The sequence below is a fragment of the Castor canadensis genome, chromosome X, assembly GCF_047511655.1.
Source record: "Castor canadensis chromosome X, mCasCan1.hap1v2, whole genome shotgun sequence".
NCBI lineage: Eukaryota > Metazoa > Chordata > Mammalia > Rodentia > Castoridae > Castor > Castor canadensis.
In genome coordinates this window covers 51983618-51999109 of record NC_133405.1, presented here as the reverse complement: position 1 = coordinate 51999109, position 15492 = coordinate 51983618, and the positions used below count along the sequence as shown (strand labels likewise).

The following is a 15492-nucleotide window of genomic DNA, read 5'->3' as shown; positions in this document are numbered from 1 at the left end:
CTTCACCTCCAAAACTGGAGACATTCAGCAGGGGACCTCAGGTGAGGAACAAGAAGAGAAGTTCTAAGTAATCTGACTGCCTCCTACCTTCTTTATTTACCCTCTCTTCTTATTCCAAATCTATAGTCAAACTGTTGTGGGAATCTCAAGCTGAGATATGGGACACTGAGGTAGTTTAGCAGAAAGTAACGTTTTATTGTGCCAGCACAGACTCAGCGGACTAGTGTCCAATGGCTGAGCCTGAGAACAAAGTGGTCTTACCTTGCACACCCTTACAAGCAGTTTACAGAAGCAAAAAGGAAAGCTCAACCCACATATGGGTGCATGTGACTTCATTGGCTATTTCATTCCCCTGGTGTTATGTGACCTTCATGCTTTAATTTTTTAAGTTTTATCTCTCTGCTTTGCCATCCCTTCTCCCTGCCTCATTATCAAAACACAGCCTGTCTGTTTTTCTTCTGGTCCTCCTTTCTGCTACATCATTTCCCCCTTTGATTCTTGGGCCAACCTAAGGTCAAAGAGCATCATCTTGATCTAGGGGTTTGTATTTTCATAGCATCATTATATGCATGGCCGTTTTCCTTCTTATAGTGGCTTCCATAATGGTCATGATAGACCACAATACTAGGGGGACCAGGCAGGGTAATATTAAGCATGCTCCCAGGATAAGACCCATAGCCCTACTTTTATGACAAATGTAGTCTGTGTGGTTTTCTTTATTCTGGTACTTTTAGTATCACTTACCAGCCACCTCGTTAACCTGGGAGTATATTAGCCAATTTAACATCTTACCTGTTGGTGGGTGCATGATACAAAGTATGGCTGTGCAGATGTCCCGACAATGGCTGTCTCATAACATTTAGTACATGGGAAAAACCTTGTAAGGGCCAACCCAAAATTTAAGAGCACAAGTGTGTAGAGGAGAGCAGGGGTGCATCCCATGTTTGAGCTTCCTCTGTGTATAGACTAGTCAGCTTTTGGAGTGACTAGAGCAGGGCTGTTGTTCCATTGTTTGTGGTCTCCTGTTGTCTCCTGGGAAGTAGAGTCCTGCTGAGGAAGGGTACAGATGTTCTGGAAGGTGATTTTGAATGGTGAGGCTGAATCAGGGACACACTCCCACTTGGGAGAAGCTGGATTTACTTGGCTTTGGTGGATCCAGGGAGCAATTTCTAATATTTTAATTATAGTGAGGATAGACAAGAAAACAACAAAAGAGCCCCTCTAATGGGATTTTAATGGTTGTACATTTTACTCTTTTACCCAGACAGTATCTTTTGTTTTTCTTCTTAACTGAGTAGAATTACCATAGCAATAATATACTATCAGTATATATATATATGTCAAAGAAAACTCATTGTTTAAAAAAGTTAAAACTACCATCTTTAAGTATCAAAGGACATATTTAGAGCCAGTAAAAATAGCAGTTTTGTCTTTAAGTAGAAGACTCTGTCTAAAAATATGAGTTTATGTCTGGAAGGGCTTTAATGCTAGATGGCCACACGTGTATAAGAACCACTTCCTCAATCCACTCGACCTTGGTTATTTTTGAAAGGTACGGCATTTTCTTTGGGGGGGGATTATTTTTGAGAGGTATAATGACTCTACTTGAACTTTGATGGCATTCCCCACTTGTCGCCAAACTGTCTCTAAGCAGTCTTTTGAAGATTTGTCTCCCATCCAAATACTAATCAGGCTTGACCCTGCTTAACTTCTGAGACCAGAGGAGATTGGGCAAGTTTTTTAGGGTAGTAGGGCCATAGACTGAAGATCTTTCTTGATTGGTCATTTTCTTTCTTTATCATGAGGATTTGCTCTTTCCTGGATTTTGTTTGTTTGTTTGGTTTTTGTCCCATGTTGGGGGGAGGGGATAATGAACAGATCGGGGGGAGTCAGTGCCAACTAGACCCTTTTGGCCAAATTTAAGCAACAAAGAGGCTTGGAAGGATCGTCCCTTAGGCAATGGGATTTTAGACAAGGACAATACAAAACAAAATCCAACAAAAGCAGATGTCTAAAAAGCTAACCTACATAAGCACTTATTAGAGTCCTTTTTATGGACTTAATTGTAAATGCCCCAGAAGGATCAGAACTGTATTGACAAAAACTTAAGAGTCATGGTTAAAAGTTTGATGGACAATTTAGCAACTAATAGAACAATATGTCAGTACCACTAACTTTTTTTTTACCATGTTTATCTAAATTTTGTATTTTAGAAGGTTTGATATACTTGAAAAACATAAATATACTTAGTATAAGGAATCAGCAATAGCATCATAGCTCTATAGAGGTTATATATATATATATATATATATATATATATATTAGTTTAGTTGTGGTTCTTGAAGTAAAATTGGAGGGTGGAAGAACAGTTTTAGTAAACCCAAATAGCCCAGTCACAGACACATATAAAGTACTGATTGCATTAGAATCACTGAAAGAACAATTATTTAATCATGAAATCATCTAGAAAATTTTACATAAACTGTTAGAAAAGAAGAAGCATGGAAGAGGCAGAGACAGCTCAAACAAACACCAGCACAGGGTTTATTATTCAGGCAGGAGCCCTGTGGAGGGGGACCCCAGCAAGAGAGCTAGAGTCCACTGCCACACAGAGGCTTGGGCTAGATATAGGGGGCTAGTGGAAAAGTATCAGGAAGGTCACTAAGGGATACTGTTGCTGGGCAACCAAGAAATATAAGTTGTAGTTAGGTCACTGTCTGCTTAACTGTCCTTGGCATCCATCCGGGGAGATAAAGGTTAACAATTATCCCTTTGTCACTCTTTGGGGTTAGGTGGGGAGTTTCTAGTAAGCCATCTGCAAGGTGGTAGGGAGTCTGGTCCTAACATGGCTGTCCTCACTGTTAACCCCAACATAAACCAACTCTTAAGTGAAAATGACTGTTACCTTAGTAGTTAAAACCCTGACAAAGATCACAAGAAAACACAGGTAAATATTCATGGGGACTAACTGTGGCGTTAGGAAACGTAATGGCCAAGAATCATGGCTCAGATGTTAATAAGGGATCACGTCCGAGACTGTTGACATTAACAAATGGCTCATGACATACAGCAGGATCCCATCGACCTGTAGTCAATGGATCCCCCCTAAAATAACAGGCCCAATCTGGCTATCCCAGGCCAAAAATTCCTTCCACCTGCCATGTGGAAGGAGTAGGACTAAAATCTCCACTATGTTGACTCCAATAAAAACTGGAGTTCTTGAACTCCAGTGTAGTACTCCTTTTTGAGTTTTTATTTCTTTATCCTATCTGGAGGGTACACTTTGGCTTTGTTTTTTACTTTTTTACTTTGCTTTACATAAGTAAATTTGTCTCAACCCTCGTAACAGTGCAGCAGTACTCCCTGTACTCAGCTGCCTCTTGCCTCTCTGTGTTTTAATAAATATTTCTTGTCTTGACAAATTTGTGGATTAACCTGTAGCACCAAAAATTTCTGACAGTTACCGTGACAAAACAAAAAACATTTTAAAGACAGTTTTTATAAATGTTATTAAGAACAGTATAATATTTTTAAGATAGTCTTGTTAAGTTTTAGTTTAACATTCAGTATATTAAATTTTGACCTTAGAAAACCTTTAATGTAACTGGATTTTAGTCAACTTAATCACTTACATAGGCATTTATAAGCTCCATTTTTTTTCGATTCTTTTTTAAAAATTTTTTTATTTTATTCAAATGTGCATACAATGTTTGGGTCATTTCTCCCTCCTTCCCCCACTCTTACCCCTCATCCCTTCCCTCTCCCCCCACCCGCTCGTTACCAGACACAAACTATTTTGCCCTTATCTCTAATTTTGTTGTAGAGAGAGTATAAGCAATAATAGGAAGGACCAAGGGTTTTTGCTAGTTGAGATAAGGATAGCTATACAGGGAGTTGACTCGCATTAATTTCCTGTGCGTGTGTGTTACCTTCTAGGTTAATTCTTCTTGATCCAACCTTTTCTTTAGTTCCTGGTCCCCTTCTCCTATTGGCCTCAGTTGCATTAGTTTCTCTGCGTTGAGGGCAACAAATGCTATCTAGTTTTTTAGGTGTCTTACCTATCCTCAAACCTCCCTTGGGTGCTCTCGCTTTATCATGTGATCAAAGTCCAATCCCCTTGTTGTGTTTGCCCTTGATCCAATGTCCGCATATGAGGGAGAACATATGATTTTTGGTCTTTTGGGCCAGGCTAACCTCACTCAGAATGATGTTCTCCAATTCCATCCATTTACCAGCGAATGATAACATTTCGTTCTTCTTCATGGCTGCATAAAATTCCATTGTGTATAAATACCACATTTTCTTAATCCATTCGTCAGTAGGGGGGCATCTTGGCTGTTTCCATAACTTGGCTATTGCGAACAGTGCCACAATAAACATGGGTGTGCAGGTGCCTCTGGAGTAACCTGTGTCAGTCTTTTGGGTATATCCCCAAGAGTGGTATTGCTGGATCAAATGGCAGATCAATGTTTAGCTTTTTAAGTAGCCTCCAAATTTTTTTCCAGAGTGGTTGTACTAGTTGACATTCCCACCAGCAGTGTAAGAGGGTTCCTTTTTCCCCGAATCCTCGCCAACACCTGTTGTTAGTGGTGTTGCTAATCATGGCTATTCTAACAGGGGTGAGGTGGAATCTTAGTGTGGTTTTAATTTGCATTTCCTTTATTGCTAGAGATGGTGAGCATTTTTTCATGTGTTTTTTGACCATTTGAATTTCTTCTTTTGAGAAAGTTCTGTTTAGTTCACTTGCCCATTGCTTTATTGGTTCATTAATTTTGGGAGAATTTGAACTCTGGAGAAATTGAAAGAGACATTGAACTGTATCCTGCCACAAGATAAGCACTCAACCGATGTTGAAATATTCTCCACATTTGTCAAGGCTTGTTTATATTTTAAAATACGACGTGCATATTCTTAAGAAAATAGGTTTTTCAAAAATCAGGTCATGTTGTACATTTTGTTCAGTACCTTGCTTATGTATTTACTTGTATATTTCAGTACTTTCAATTATATTTTCTTGGTGATACTGGGGTTTGAACTTGCACTTGCTAGGCAAGAGCTCTACCACTTGAGCCATGTCCCCAACCCTCTTCTACTTTACTTTTCAGACGGGGTTTCACATTTTTGACCAGGGCCAGCCTGGACTGTGAGCCTCCTAGTGACTCCTCCCAGGGAGCAAGGAAAACAGGCAAGATGAACGATGCCCTAATCTTTTCCATTTCTTTAATTTTTAGTGTAGTTGAGCAATTTTACATATGTCTACTGCCATTCATTTCTGTTCTCTTAATTACCAACAGGTATAGGTTGACATGATTCATTTGGCTATTACTGTTGTTTGGAAGTAAAAGTAGTTGGCTGAAACCTTTCCTCAAGAACATGCACATGGAGCATCCGATGTCAGCTCTGTGAAGAATGCATGGGCCAGACAGACTGAATCCCTCTCACCTGACAGGCACTAGCACTAATGTAGTGCTCCATGCACAGCACATTGAAGAAGGTGAGGGGGTGGGACGGTGGTTGGAGAGAAAGGTGGATGCATGAGGACATCTGTGAAAAGGCCCATTCCCCATCCAGCTTTGTGCAAATCCCAAAAGGATCATGGTATGGTTTATGAAAACGTTCAAATGATTAGGAATGAGAAGTAAAAGATGTGAGCCCCCACTTTCCCTCTCTCTCCCACAGCCCTCACTAGCCAGCAGTCATCCCTTGGGAAGCTCCTTTGTGTGTGTGTGTGTGTGTGTGTGTGTGTGTGGAGGGGGGGTAACTGGGGTTTGAACTCAGAGCCTCATGCTGGCTAAGCAAGTGCTCTACCACATGAGCCACTCCACGAGTCCTGTTTTGTGTTGGGTATTTTCGAGATAAGTCTCATGAACTGTCTGCCCGGGCTGGCTTCAAACCGAGATCCTTCTGATCGCTGCCTCCTGAGTAGCTAGGATTACAGGCGTGAGCCAGCAGCGCCTGGCTTTGAAGCCTGTCTTGTGCCAGGTCACATGCCTGCTTCTGCAGGCCTCTAGGTAGAGCATCCAACAGAGTCACATGGTCTCCAAAGGCTAATCATGTATCCTTTCTCACGGGAATGTATTCACAAAGTAGCCATGGAGGCAAGTTTGATGGATCTGCTTACACACACAGCCAGACATGAATGGGGTTGGAGTAGAGGTGCGCAGGGGTTTCAGTCCTGGCCCTGCTGGCTCATCGTTGGGGCAGGATAAGCACAACCCAGGACACAACGTGCAATGTGCAATATCCTCTTTATTATAAAAATAAACAGGCATCTTCAGTGGGGGGAAAATACACAGAACAATTGGCCCTTTGGGTGGCTATGTTACATGGCCTACAAGTTAACTTTGGATTCTTGGTCAGCCCAGCCTCCAACCCCAGTCATGGGCATGGCCTTAAGTTCATTTCAGAGAAACGATGATGTGGATGAAGAGGAAGATGGCATCCAAGGGCTCCTCTTAGGGCATTTTTGTGAAGGCCTCCTCTGGGATCTTGCCCTCAGTCTGGAGGGAAGGAATTGGGATGTGAGAAGAGCCGGTTGCCCCGAGTTCCATCCCCAGCCCACCCGGCTTCCATTTTCCCAAAGCCCCAGAGACACCCATCTTTCACCCACTTGATTCCCAGACCTCACCTGGAGCGTAGTGAAGATCTGACCTGCTCTGGTGTAGTTCCATTCATTGTCCTCAAGGCACCTGTGGTGGGAGAAGAACAGGTGATCTCCATTACTAACACAGGACAGAAGCACTAATCGGGTGATCTCCATTACTAACACAGGTTAAGCACTAATCACCACTTAACCTGTGCTACTCATTTGCTGGGACACATGGCCAGGATGAGCACCATCGTAATGAAGAAGAAAGACCTTGTGGAAACCAAAACGTCTGTCACTGACATTCATGCATAGTCAAATCCAAAGCAGAAGAACAGAGGTGTTCAAAACAGTGAAGGAGCTTAAAAATGCACTGATTTTCAAAAAGATGCTCAAGAAAATAACAAAAGGAAATTCAGAAATAAAAATTTCCCAATCAATTTTAAGTTGAAATATAAGACACACATCACATTTACTATCTGAAGGCATACAACTCAGTGGTTTTCTAGTATAGACACAAGATTGTACAACCACCCCACCTATCTAATTCCAAAACATTTTTATCACCTCAAAAAGAAAACCCATAGCTATCAGAGATCACTCCCCAGTGATCACAGACCCTGGAACCTCCACTCTGATTTCAGTCTCTGTGGACCTGCCTATTCTGGACATTTCATATAAAGGGAATCCTAAGACCTGCCATCATTTGTGACTGGCTTCTTTCACTTGGCACAATGTTTTCAAGGTTCATCCATGAACATGAGATGTTTTTCCATTTACTTAGGTCTTCTTCAATCTTTTTGTTTTCAATCACATTTTTTTGCAGAGTATGAGATTTGAGCTTCTTTTGCTACATTTGTTCCTAAGTGTCTTACTCTTTTTGATGCTATTATAAATGGACTTGATTTCTTAAATTCATTTTCGGGTTGTTCATAGCAAGTTCGTGGAAACATGTATGATTTTGTACATTGCTCTTATATTCTACAACCTTGCTGAACTTGTTTATTAGTTTCTCTTGGTTTGTTTGATAGATTCTTTTGGATTCTCCATACAGAAGGTAATGTCATTTGAGCATTATACGATTTTTAAAATTCTGCACATGCACCGGTATAACAGTATGACATTTTTTTCATGGGCCCCTTTTTCAGGGAAACAAAATATCTGCCCAGTTATTTTTCCTAAATCTCCTGTGAGTTTTCGTCATTCATCTTCCAGCTGTCTCACCTGCACGCCCCCCACCCCGCCCCACCTCCTCTCACACGTATACCAGCACTCACTTCTGGGACCACTCGACTTTCATCCCAGACTGGACGGAAAAAGCCTGCACCATTTGCTGCTGCTCTTGAGAGAGGGTGGGCTTGGAGCTGGAGCAGATTGTGGGCAACGGGATGGGGCAAACTCTCCGGATCTCATCAGGGTTGGCGTTCCTCACAAACAGCTGGTCATTCACGATGCATAGACTGTAGGAAAAACAGTCCCTGGAATGACTGGGCAGGAAGACAACTCCCCACAACCAAAAACAGGATCCTTTTTAACCACCGCCACTCAGCAACTGAGTTCCTTTTGTATCCCTATTTTACCTGCCTTCTAGATTCCTTGGCTGGGACCCGGAAGTTCCACTTTGGGAGAGATTGTCTATCAGTTTCACTGGATTTGTAGATTTAATCTACACATGCTTTACATGCATTTATCCTACCCAACAACGTGAGGACACGTGGATACTCTTATCCTCGTTTTCAGAAGAAGACTGACTCACAGAGAGGTCAAGTAATTTGACCAAGGTGACAGGCAGTGAGTGTGCTGCTGTCAAGGAAAACTGGTATTCCAACTCCAGAGCTCCTTCCTCTTAACCACTTGGATATACCTGCTGACCTTCCACAATACTGAGAATACCCCGAGGACAACATCACCACATTCACACACCACTGGCCCCAGACTGGGATTGGGGTTTCCACCCACAGCACAGTACTTACCTTGAATTGCTGCCAGGGGTAGCAATGAAGGTCCGCGTGAAGGCACGAACACATCCCTGGGACTTTCCTTCCACTTCAAGGACAACAAACAATACGTCCTTAGAGTTGCACATGCTTTACATGCTCAAGCTGCATTTCCCACTCAGAGTCTTATACCGCAGGGGGCCAGACACAGATAATTGGGCACAGGAGGGCATGGTGGTAATTTGAGGGCAACAATAGAAATAATCCAACCCCAGTGATTGGTTCCCCGTCATTATGTTGGGTCCTGTGAAAATCACTTCAAATGCTCACTTCATCGAATTCCACAGTGGTACAAGAGATTGGGTATTATTAGCCTCACTTTGTAAATGGGGAAATGGAGAGGTTAAATAACTGGTCCAAGATCACAGAGTATGGAACCGGGGTGAGAGCCATCAAACCCCACAGCCTGCGTTCCTAACACCTGAGCTATGGGGCAGACAGACAAGGGCCTAAGTCAGACCGGGATGGTTTGTGGGCACAGTGCGGGCAGCAGAACAGAGGTGGAACAATCAGAAGGAAAGGCACTAGAATCAGGGAAGCTGGGAGAGATTTGGGGGGAGGGAGCATGCCCAATCAGGGGAGGGAGCACCAGAGGATCTGGAGAGGGATTCTACAGAGACTCACCTTCCTTGAACACCCCATTGACAGAAAAGCAGAGCATCGTTTCCTGAAAGGGAAGAACACAAGAGCTCAGGATCCTGCTTAACCTCTTACCCAACTCTAGCTTTCTGAGCCTGTCCCAGGGAAGAAGCAAGTGCTCACCATCTGGAGCCACATGTCCATGAAAAAGGAACTGAAGTCATGCTGAGTTTTGGGCAATACACTGAGGGAGTCCACAATATCAAGTTTCTTGTGCTTCAGCAGCTGCTCCTGCAAGACTGTAGAAGGGAAGAGAAACAAAGATGAGGGGGCTGACACACCCTGGCCTTGGGCCCCCGTGATTGCCCCCTTCACACTCCATTTCCCTGCCCAGTCTTCTCCATCACACACAGGAATCCTTGAGATTCTTCATATTCCTGCTGTGCTTGAAGTAGTCACACAAGCTGTTCCTAGGAGAAAAAGGGGAACAAGAGGCTGTGGTCCAGACTGTGCGGGTATCCCAAGAGCTCACCTGTGCCTGCTGGTGGGGTGGGGCACACTGCTCCAGACAAGAGTCTGAGCTGAGATACTCACGGGTCTGGATCGCTGGGATTGAAGGGAATGGTCAATGAGAAGCAGGCCTCATCGTGGTAAACACTGAGGAGACTCCGTCGATCTCCATAGTCATAGGTCAAGTAATACCTGCAGGGGTGGGATGGGTGGAAGAGGACAGGTCTGTGCCCCAAATGAGACCAGAAAAATCTATGAATAGGCCAGTGCTAAGGCAGCCTAGTCCACCCCAGCTCTCCCCTTCCTCTTGGTCTCAGGGGCACTTACTCTTGCAGGAATCGCAGAACTATATTCTTTAGGGACTCAGATCCCCCATACCCTTCCTGGAATAAAACGTCATTATTTAGATTATGGGGCTGATAATGCCTCCGCAGAACACCACAAATCTCTCTTGGTCCTTCTGTCTCACCTTGTAGGGATTTATTAACACAGGAGCATCGATGTCAATGGCAACTGGTGGGGATAACTCCTGGCCATCCTAAGGAAGGGAAGAGGAAGTTAGCAGTGTAGACCATGGAATTGGCACTGGGTGACCCAGGAGATGAGGAGGCCCAAGGGAGAGCAAAGCCCAGAGGCCAGGTGTGAAATGGCCGTGGAACTACCACAGGCGAGATTACAGCAGGGGTCTGCATGGCAGAGCCCTGGAACTCTCTACTGTTATATGCAACCTTTGCGGGCCTGTGAGTCTCTGTGGGAGAGTGCTTAAGGACGTTTGCCAGAAAGAACATTCGTGTCTTTTTCAGGAACCTGCATCATCTACAATGGATGACGGTCTGACGCAAACATGCAAGCTAGGCAAGAAACAAAGGGCTTCTTGGGGGCAGGTGAGGAGGTCACGTATGTGAGGAGGAGGAGACTGTGACAAAGGTAGGTACTTACCAGGCGTAACAACGTGGGGAAACAATCCCGGATGGCACTGTCCAGACACCAAAAACCAAAAGGCACGATTGACATTTCAGGGTTGCCCAGCCTTTCTCACAGTGGCTCTCCCTCTTGCTCTCTTCCCTCTCCTTCCCCTTCGGTAGCCCTCACCTACACTGCCCTGACCTCCTTCAGCAGGGCCACAAGAAACCCCAGTGGGGGCCCAGGTTCCAGGATTTCCTTCCCTGTGCCTCCCAACCCCTCCATGGAAGGGCTGGAGAGAGCAGGGAATAGGGTGGTGGGAGCCCAGGGCTCTGCCACCTCTCTGAGTACCCAAAGCCAGGCCTTTCCATGTCTCCTGGGATGCCGGGATAGTGAGGTGAGTTAGGCAAGGCCCAGGAGGCCAGGGAGGGCAAGGCAGGAGGATGGCAACAGAAAGAGAGAAAATGTAGGGTAGGGAGAAATTGGGGGGGGGGCACAGGAAACTAGAGACAAAAGAGAAAGAGGAAGAAACACAAAGGGAGGAGTAAGAGGCTCTACTCACCCTGATGCTGGAGGAAAGAGGGGAACAAAGAAGAGTATGACTCCCTTGCTATAGTCCTCTCCTTCACCTCCCACCCACCCTTTCTAGTCCTGGGTCCTGAGGCAGGAATGATAACATACACCAGTTGGGCTGGGCTCCACTGGATGCAGGCCTTTGTCCCCAGTGTGAGCAGAGTCTGAGCTGGGCATGGGAAATGGAGCTTCCCTGGGGGCAAGAGCCATCCCCTGGGACCAGAAGGAGTGAAGGGTCAGGCCCCAGCTCAGCATGGGATGGAAAGTCTGTGGCCTCTCTTACGGTCACTGATTTCTCCCCTGAGTACAGCTCCCTGTGCACCTGCGCCTGTGTGTGTGAGGGCCTTGCCCAAGGAATCATACTTCTCTCTGGCTCTCCAGGGCTCCTCTGAGGGACCAGGGAGGTCGATGTGATGTGGAGGGAGTGAGGGGCAGTGTCCCCGAGAGGCCTGCTTTTCTGTTCTCAGCCTTCTCTGCCCTCTGCCTTCTGCTCCTGTTTCCAGAAGCCCTCTGCTCACCGGTGGTGGCCCACTTCTGAATCTTTGGTCCAGGGAACCCAGGTTTCTCCCCAAGGATGGCAGAGCCCCCAGCAATGACCCACAGCAACGGATGTCATAAAAACAGCCAATCAGGGCTGAGGCCCTCAGCATGGGGCAGCACAGCCTCTATGCCACCCTGAGACGGCGGGCACAGGGGGAGAAATTTTGGGGGACAGGAAATAAGGCCCTTCTCAGGACAGGGGAGGAAGGCCAGCCCCATCTGTGAGAGGCACAGGAGGGCATGCTGGAGGAGGCCGCATGCGCAGAGGTGGGAAACCCACCTCAGGTGAAATGTGGGGCAGGTCAGAAGGAAAGGATACCTGTGAGCATGGCTGAGGACCCAAAACGGTAAGAGGGCGGGGCCTGTGGTCCTCCCAGAGGACCATGGCTGCCTCCTCCCTTAGAGGGGGTCCATCAGGGGCATCTCAGGCTCCCGGGGGCCTCAGGATCAGGAGAGTGGACGGGCATTATTACTAGGCATTATCTACCTTACATAGACAGATTGGTCCAGGAAGATCCTGCAAAAGGGGTTCCCTTCTAACCACAGCTCTTCCAGCTTCATCCCTTTCAGCTTGTTCAATTCCAAGGCCGACTTCAGCTAAGAAAGACCGGGAGGGAACCAGTAAAGGAGTCCCGGGGAAAGAGAGACACCTGGGGCCTGCACTCAACGTCCCCACCCTCACCCTCAGGTACCTTTGTCTGCCTCGTGCCATCACCCCGGTGTGCACCATCACCTGCCCTCAACCCAAATTTCAGGTGGTTCCCCCTTCTCACCTGGTTTTTGGAGAGGTTCAGGATCTTGACTTGGGGAGCCTTCTCTACCACATCGGACAGGCCATCCAGCCCATACAGTTTGTTGTTGCACAAGTTCAAGGATGACAGCTTTTGGGCAGGAAGAGTTAGAGCAATGGGTGCTACCGAGAGCCTCAGAGACAAAGCCGCCCTGCACCCCATCCCTTCCATCCCGATATTCAAGCACCAGCACTGGGACTAAGGCCTCACCTCAGGGAAATTCCTTTGAATGATCTGCAGAGTGGCAAACATGCAGTATCTTCGATTCAGGACCATGTCAATTTTTTGGCCCTTCAAGTCTTCGGGAATCCAAGAGAGGGGAAATCAGAAGGCTGAGAGGGATCTTGCTGGACCAGTGCCAGCAATGACCCCTCCACCAAGTTGCTGTCTGTAACTGGTCTTTCTCCCAGGCAGACCCCCTATGCCCTGACATGCCCCAAAATTACCATGGTCAGCCATACCTGGGTCAAAGCGGAGCTTCTGGAGGTCCAGGGATTGCTGGGAGACATCATATCGTTTTTTCATGGTCAGCTGCACAGACAGAGATGGAGAGAATGGCTCTGAGCTGCAGGGGGTCATGGTGACAGAAACCTCAGGGAGTGGGGGAAGGAGAGATGGGTCTGGGACATGGGCACACAACGTGATTTCAGTTTCCATTACCTTTAGCTGCTCCATTTGTTCTGCTGTGAACTTATTCTGCACAGAGTAAGGTATAGAAGAAGGAATGACAGTGAGAAGTATCTGCAGGAAGCAGAGGTCAGGTTAAGTAGCAGGAACTCTAATCCCAAAGATGGCAACCAGCCACTGGCCTGTCCTCCCACCCCATGACTAGGTACAGAGAATGAATGCCTCCAGCACACACCTTTCGGCCCTGTTCATTACAAATCCGGTAGCTGACATCCTTCAATGCAGAGGCAGCCCTAGCATCCTGGACAAAGAACCGGGCCCGATTTTTGTCATAGTGGAACTACAGACAGTGGAAGGCAGAAACGACGGTGTTAGAGGCCAATGGCCCCTGCTGAGCCTGGCCTCTCCCCCTCCCCTGTGCCCACTCATCCTGCTTCACCATCCCCTCTTACGTCGATGGGGGTGAAGGGCACAATGCAATGTCTCTGGATTGAATTCATTAGCCATGTCTTGTCATACTTTCTCCCAAAGGGGATCTAAGGAGGAAAAAGAAGGGATAGGAGAGAAGAGAAACAAAGAAAAGAGAGAGCATGGAATTAGGATGGAGAACAGCCCCAACCAAGTGTTCTTTCCCGACCTTCTAGCTGGCTTTAAAGAACTTCTAACGGGACCACTGACATGGTTCCTTTTTGTGTGCCAAATACGGATTTCCTAAACTTCTTTCCCTTCATTCAGAAGTTCTTCTCCAAGTAACCAGCTTACAGTGCTGAATGTGATAGTCCTTGTCTTAGGTTTCAGAACATTCTACCTACTGCAGACTTTGCCAAGACACTCACTGTGACCTTGAACCAGCTCTGCATGGCTCCATCTTGAGTGTCCTGCTCCATCTCTCTCTCTCTACGGTTTGTATCCCTCCACACAGCAACATGGATTTTGCCTTCATTACGCCATTTCCTTCTCTGCTTGTTGCATTGGGTGGCATAAGGACTGCTGTGGAAGGGAGAGAAGGGGGGGTGTCCATAAACGCTAACATAGTCTTCTAAGCACCCTTCCCTCACTGATACCAGGGCTACAATTAGGACTGCTCAACCAGTGTTCCACATCTACCATTCGTCTCTTTTCCAAGTGAAAGAAGATGATGACCAGAGAGAGTGAAAGAGTAGCACAGTCCTAAGGGCTGCTACATCCAAACCAGGCTGCCTGGTCACTTACTATCTGACTTTGGGGTCCTCATGGACAACCCTCATCTCCACGTTTCCATCATCCTCCTGCAGTTTTGAAGGCGGGAGGATGTACCCGTTATGCTTCTCCTCGTAGTGGCCATTCCTCCTGCCAAAACTACCCTGGAAAGATCTCCCACTTCTCTTTCTTCCTTGAAGAACACTGCTGTCACCACTGTGTTCTGAAATTGGGAACAACAACAACAACACAAGTTTAAAGACACACCCACGGTCCACTTACCATGGACCACATCACTGGCTAACACCATGGTAGGGCAGGCAAAATGCCAACCTGCCCCCAAGGGACCAATCACACAAATCCCAGAAAGCAAACTCCTCTGCCTGTCCAAACATGAGAGCCTGATCTCACGGGTGGCAGAATCAGGGGAGATATCTTCCAAAGAGGAAGCAACCATGTTGAACCTATTAAAAAGTGGAACAGGATTTACAAAGAACATGGGTGTTTATGCCTATGGGTTACACTAGACACCAGCCACACACCAGGATGTTGTCAGAATCTGGCTTTCTCTCAGACTTCTCTAATCGAACAACTATACCAATAGATGGGAGGCCAACCTCTTTCACGCCTTCCAAATTCAATCAGCACAGAACTGATTCTGTGGGCAATCAGCAAACTGTGCATCCTTTTACCTGGTGGTAGAAGCTTTAATGACAGGCGGGACTGATGCAATAGTCTCCTAAACTGGTCCCTTTTCTCCACCCGTGCCCTCAACAATACTGAGCATGGACTATCCAGAGGAAACTTCCCAAACTCAGCTCTTCTGTAACAAGGGTCTGAACCACAAACTGGAATGATAATCATCAATTACAATTTCTTCACATTTGGAGATTTCCTATCATCTGTATGTGATTTTTTTCTTTTTTCTTTTCTTTTTTTTTTTTTTTTGTATTCTGTTATGATCAGAAAAAATACACTCCGTGATTTCACTTACACTGTGGTTGCTGGGCGGAGTATTCTATTTATTCCATATTATCTTTTATATTCTTCCTGATTTTCTCTCCAGTAATTCTACAGAGTGGGTTGTTGAAGGCATCAACTCTCACTGTGTAATGTTCATTCCCTTCCTCCCTCCCCGCCCCCCGTCTTCCTCCTCCTCCTCCTTCTTCTCTCTCTCCCCTCTCTCTTCTCTCCTCTCTCTCTCTAC

The 15492-nt window shown here is 46.1% G+C and overlaps 1 protein-coding gene across 1 annotated transcript; it reads right to left on the bottom strand.

The window, feature by feature from the left end:
- Window positions 1-6455: 6455 nt before the first annotated feature.
- LOC109680863 (nuclear RNA export factor 2-like) lies at window positions 6456-14353 on the bottom strand. The gene is made up of 20 exons (XM_020155522.2): window positions 14319-14353; window positions 13943-14096; window positions 13559-13642; window positions 13342-13446; window positions 13140-13220; window positions 12941-13010; window positions 12690-12778; window positions 12462-12569; window positions 12176-12285; window positions 10612-10648; window positions 10142-10210; window positions 10000-10055; window positions 9757-9864; window positions 9574-9632; window positions 9346-9461; window positions 9208-9250; window positions 8560-8632; window positions 7864-8046; window positions 6629-6689; window positions 6456-6500 (listed from the first exon to the last, which is right to left on the bottom strand). The coding sequence occupies exons 1-20, from the start codon at window positions 14351-14353 to the stop codon at window positions 6456-6458; spliced, it is 1686 nt and encodes a 561-aa protein (XP_020011111.2).
- Between the last annotated feature and the right edge of the window lie 1139 nt (window positions 14354-15492).